Here is a 5,214-nt window from a genome sequence, read left to right on the forward strand (position 1 = left end):
CGCGCGAACAGACCGGACCCGGCCGGCAGGAACGCGGGGAAGCCGGCGTGAAAATGAGGGACGGGGTCTCAGGGGCCTGTGGGGCGGTGCCGAGACCGCCTTCTTGGGCGTCCAGAGACCCAGAAGGAGGGAGAGCGAGCGTGGGGCTGGAAAAGTGTCAGAGGACTCACAGCACGACCCCCCCCCCGAATTTGGCCAAAGACACAGATCTACAGATTCCAGAGGCAGGATGGATCCCAAAGAGAATCAACCAGAATTGCACACGCCGAGACACCTAGTTAAGCTTCTGAATACTGGGGACGACGGAAAACTCTCGAAAGCAGCCAGAGAGAGGTGACTTGGCACCTGCGGGGACCACCCGTTGGAGCAGGTGCTTTCCGACCTGACACCCCGGGGGCCCCAGAGAAGGACGGGGCGCAACGTCGTGCCGGTGCTGGGAGAAGACAGTTTCCCAGAACTCCAACTCCAGCCCAAACGTCCTCAGGGATGAAGGGGAAACAAAGACGTTCTCGGGTGACAGAAAACTAGGAAAACCTGTTGCCAGCAAACCTATTCTGAAAAAAAACACAGCTAGAGCCGTTCTCTGAACAGAAAGGCGATAGAAGACGGGAGTGGAAGGAATAGGAGGGCGGGGAACTTCAGGAAGAGCCAGACTCGGGGCTGGGCAGCAACGGGCAACTGTGGGAGCCTGGCCTTCTCGCAAGTTTCTTAAATCACTTGACGGTTGAAGGAAAAATCTTTTGGGGGGGGAAGATTTTACTTATCTATTTTTAGAGAGAGGGGAAGAGAGGGAGAAAGAGAGGGAGAGAACATTACTGTGTGGTTGCCTCTCCCACGCCCCCTACTGGGGACCTGGCTCGCAACCCAGGCACGTGCCCTGACTGGGATTCAAACGGGCGACCCTTTGGTTCCCAGACAGGCACCCGATCCACTGAGCCACACCAGCCAGGGCTAAAAGGAAAAATCTTAGTACCATCTGAGGTTGTGCTTGACGTGTGCAGAGGGAATACTGAGGACGCTTCTGTTCTGAGGGATGGGAGGGAAAGGGACTTAAGTAGAAATCGGTTTCCTACACTTCGGTCCAAGCGGCACAATGTCAGCACGGGGGACCCGAGTGCTACCCGGCACAATCACTGAGAAATCGTACAAAAACCCATGGATAACTCAAGGAAGAATCCTGAAACGATATGTAAGTAACCCATGGGAAGTAAGAAAAAAAGAACGAGGAACGGAGTGGGGGAGGAACAAAATGGCAGACTTAGGCTGAACGCATTACATTCCATGTAAACTGTCTAAATTCACCAAGTAGAAACACAGGGATTGTTGGATTTACAAGTGACCCAACTGTCATCTGTCCTCAAACACAGTACACGCTGCCTTCCCTCATAGGCCACGGGCCGTCTCCTCATTCTCTCGGCTCTCACTCCACCGATGGCCGCCGGCTCCTAAACAAAGCCGTGAACGACACCTCGGAATAGAGAAACCAGCGGAAAGAGAGCGGTCAACAGAGCAGCAGTGTGGGACCGCACGTGCTCCTGGGGGTGAGCCCCGAGAGAGCCCACATGGGCGGCGGTGTCTGCTCCCCCCTGCCGCCCAGGGCCAGGGGGGGGCCCTCCGGCTCAGCCGCCCTGCCCTGTAGAAGCAGAGCGAGGGCCCTACAGTGCTGAGCACCGCCCAGCTGAGGGTTTGCCCCCCTCGAGCAGGGCGGCTTTCCCTGGCTGTCTCGGACCCACCCACGCCATGTGTTTAAAACGCAGTCTCCGGGGGCCCTGGTGACTCAAGCTCCGGGCAGAGGCCCGGACCCCCCACTTTGGGTCCCGACTCTGCGAATGGACACGGCCCAACACAACCCAGGGCTTTCCCAGGAGGAGAGGGGACGGCGACAGGCCCCTCACACACGGGGTCGGAAGTTATTCTGGCGCCGTAAAGAGTGAACCGAGCCTGGCTTGGCTGAAGGCTGCACCTTTTATTGGGCACCTGGCCGATGTGGAGGGGCGCACTCTCGGCCCAGGGGCACCGCCCCAGGCGCGGGCCCCCTCAGAAGCATCTCCTCTGAACCACAGACGTCCCGAACTCCTTGAAGTCGGCAGAGGTGACCCACATCTGCCGGAAGCTGCTCAGGGAGGTAACGATAGAGGCGCCGATCCAGGTGGAGAACCACCGGTCGGGGGGGGCCGTGATCTTGATGGGGGTCCCCCTGCAGACCAGTCGCTCCAGCTCCTTCAGCAGCCGGTCATCCAGCCCCGGGAACAGGGTGGAGCCCCCGGACAGCACGATCTCCCCGAAAAGGGTGTTCCGGACGTCGGCGTCACACTTGGCAACACTGCAGGAGACCATGTGGGAGAGGCCCGGGCTCTGCAGGCCCAGCTGCTCGGGCGCGAACAGGGCCTCGGGCGCCTGGAACAGCTGGTCCCCGATCTGGACGAGGTTGCCGTCCGGCAGCCGGTACTCCCGCAGCACCTCCTCGGGCCTGCGGGTCAGCTCCTTCGTCGGCTCCAGGGCCACGTAGCACAGCTTCTCCTTGATGTCGTTCACCAGAACCCTGCTCAGGGCGCAGGGGAAAGCCCGCCCACTCGCCTGCAGCAGCTGCGTGAGGTGCTCCGTGAGGTCCTGCCCCGCCAAGGGGAGCTTGCTGACCGCGTGGGGCAGGGAGTAGCCCTCGAAGACGGGGACGGTGCACGTGACCCCGTCCCCGCTGTCCACCACCAGGCCCGTGACGCAGGCCGAGGCGTAGAGGGCCAGCACGGCCTGACCCGACAGGTAGAAGGCGGGCACCTGGAAGCTCTCGAACATGACCTCCGCCGCCTTCTCCCGGGCCTCCTTGGGGTTCAGGGTGGGCTCGGTGACCAGCACGGGCTGGTCGCAGGCCTTCACGCCCAGCTCCCACTCAAACAGGTGCCTCCAGAGCTCCTCCATGTCGTCCCACCCGGTGACCAGGCCGCGCTCAATGGGGCGGCGCAAGTGCAAGGCCTCGCCCTTGTGCAAAGCTTCCTCCCCGATGAAGTGCTTCTGGGCGGCCCCCGCCGAGGCTGCAGGGAACTTGGGGTGCCCCACGACGGTGCTGACCACGTGGCGGGGCCCGATCTCCCCGGACAGCCCGGCTTTGCACAGCCCAGACCCATTGTCGAAAATGACGGCCGGGGCGTCTAGCGTGTGGGCACCAGACATGCCTGCATCCTCCTCTGCGCGTCTCCGAGTGAGGCCGCTCCTCCGGCCGCTCTGTGACCCAGCAGGCCCCTCCGGAATCTCGGGGGCGCAGGGTTCCGCCGTTCCCGGGGCGTCTCCCGGACGGGCTCGCAGACGGCGGGCCTCAAGAGCTCTCCGACCACCCGCAGATCCACTCTCCTTTGGGGCCGCAGACTGCCGAGGCCTTTTCATGATGACAGTCACATATGTAACAATCCAGCCATGGCGACCACTGTCCTCGGCCAGCATCAGGGGCCCCTGGGGTGGGGCTTGGAGGCCCCGGCTCCCTAGCTGGTGAGGCAGGCGGGCCACACCCACGCACGGCGTCGTCACCAGCTTGTGGAGCTGAGGTGCTGCCTCAGAACTGGGGGAGGCAGGTGGCCCAGCCCGGAGGCGCCCGGACCCGCCCGGACCACGGGCTGCCGTTCATGGAGGGACAGACACACTTCCCTTGCTGAGGGGTGACTGAGCACCAGGCACAGGTCTGGGCGGGAGGCATGGTGCCCACGGCCCCAGCACATCGGGAACTTAGAACATTCTTGTTGAATGCAGACTCCTCCAGGAAGCCCTCAGGGACTCCTCTTTCCTTTACCCCAAGAGCCCTGGCTCTCTGTCCCACAGGACAGGTGCGGAGCTGGGCCCCCTGGCTCTCTCTGTGGGAGGCACACGTGTTCCTTCTCTGGGTTGAGGTCGGGGCCCCTCCTGGCGCTCGGCAGCCCCAGGAACGGGGACCCAGAGTGACTTCCCGGGGTCTGAGGAGTTGGGTCCCCGCGGGCAGCCCCGAGGGGAACCAGTCGCAAGGTCCGCAGAGCCCACAAAGGCCCAGTCGGAAATGACCAGGTCATCAAGCCGAGTCCCCGAGAGCCGGGTGGAGGGGCTGTTGCAGCCTCCACGGCACCCCTGTCAGCAGCTCTGGTCCAGAACCCCGTCTGCGGCTTGGGAAGCAACCGGGGCGGGTGTGGCCTGGTAGCCGGCTCCCTGGCCCTTAAGAAGGACGGGGATGGCTTGGGGGACACGTCTCAAGCCATCGTCCAGCCCAGCTCCTCCGCCATCCAGAAAGCTGCGCCGGAGGAAGCTCCCAGGGTCACACGTCTTTGAGATTCCCCTCCCCTCCTGCTGCCAGTGGTTCTCATAGCCCCCCCACCAGCCCACTGGCACAGCCTAACAAGCGCCAGCCGTGTGCTGGGGACAAGTGGTGGAGACACAGCTCCGTGGGCACCCGCTGGGGCTGAGCCTGGACGGGAGCTGACGAACAGGGTGGCATCACTGCGGATCCCCCCGGGGACCCTGCTGACGGAAAGCAGCTTGGCCATGCAGCATGGCTGGTGCTGTGGGTGACCCCCGCCCCCAAGTGTGCAGAGCCCAGACCACCGTCCGCCACCACTTGGGGCCTTAGGATTCAGGGTCCAACAGTCAAGGGGGTGAGTGTCCCTGGCAGGTCACTGGAATGACAGGGCCAGTGACCAGGATGCAGTGACTGGGTCCAGCCTGGTGACGCCACAGACAGCCTGTGCGCACAGGGTGCTCAGACCTGCTGCAGTGTTCTCCCGCTGCCCACACTCCGGGCTGAGTCCGGAGGCCCCTCCCTGCTCTCCAGCGCTCTGGGCCTGGGCCCTGACCAAGGCCAACGTGGGAGGTGGCCTAACAGTGTTGGGTGGCGGGGGGCACTGTCCAGGCTGTGTTGGATGACCCAGGGCTGGCGAGGCATCTGGTATTTGCAGGAAGGACAGAGAGGAAAGGGCAGGTCTCGTTTGAAGCTTGGACACCCTATTTGGGCGTGAGGCTCGTGGGGCCACTCAGCACCAGTCACGGAGACACAGGGACAGGGTCCGGGGGCCAGTGGCCTCTGACTCGAGGCCACACAGGCACACGCAACCCCCGCTGGCTCTGAGTCAGGGCTGGACACTTCCACCTGTGATCCCCTGGAACTTGGCCATTCCTCTGTGACCCCTGCCACACTCAGGCCCTTGGGCACAGAGCCATTGCAGCCAGGCCGGCCACCAGGGCGCTGGCTCCAAGCAAAGCCAC

General features: G+C 63.3%; 1 protein-coding gene across 1 annotated transcript; it reads right to left on the bottom strand.

Moving 5' to 3' along the window:
* Nucleotides 1-2,037: 2,037 nt before the first annotated feature.
* ACTRT2 (actin related protein T2) lies at nt 2,038-3,207 on the bottom strand. Its single transcript, XM_037062011.1, has one exon. The coding sequence runs from the start codon at nt 3,166-3,168 to the stop codon at nt 2,038-2,040; it is 1,131 nt and encodes a 376-aa protein (XP_036917906.1). The 5' UTR covers nt 3,169-3,207.
* Nucleotides 3,208-5,214: the final 2,007 nt, after the last annotated feature.

The sequence above is a fragment of the Sturnira hondurensis genome, unplaced genomic scaffold, assembly GCF_014824575.4.
Source record: "Sturnira hondurensis isolate 20B ecotype Veracruz unplaced genomic scaffold, ASM1482457v3 Scaffold0013931, whole genome shotgun sequence".
NCBI lineage: Eukaryota > Metazoa > Chordata > Mammalia > Chiroptera > Phyllostomidae > Sturnira > Sturnira hondurensis.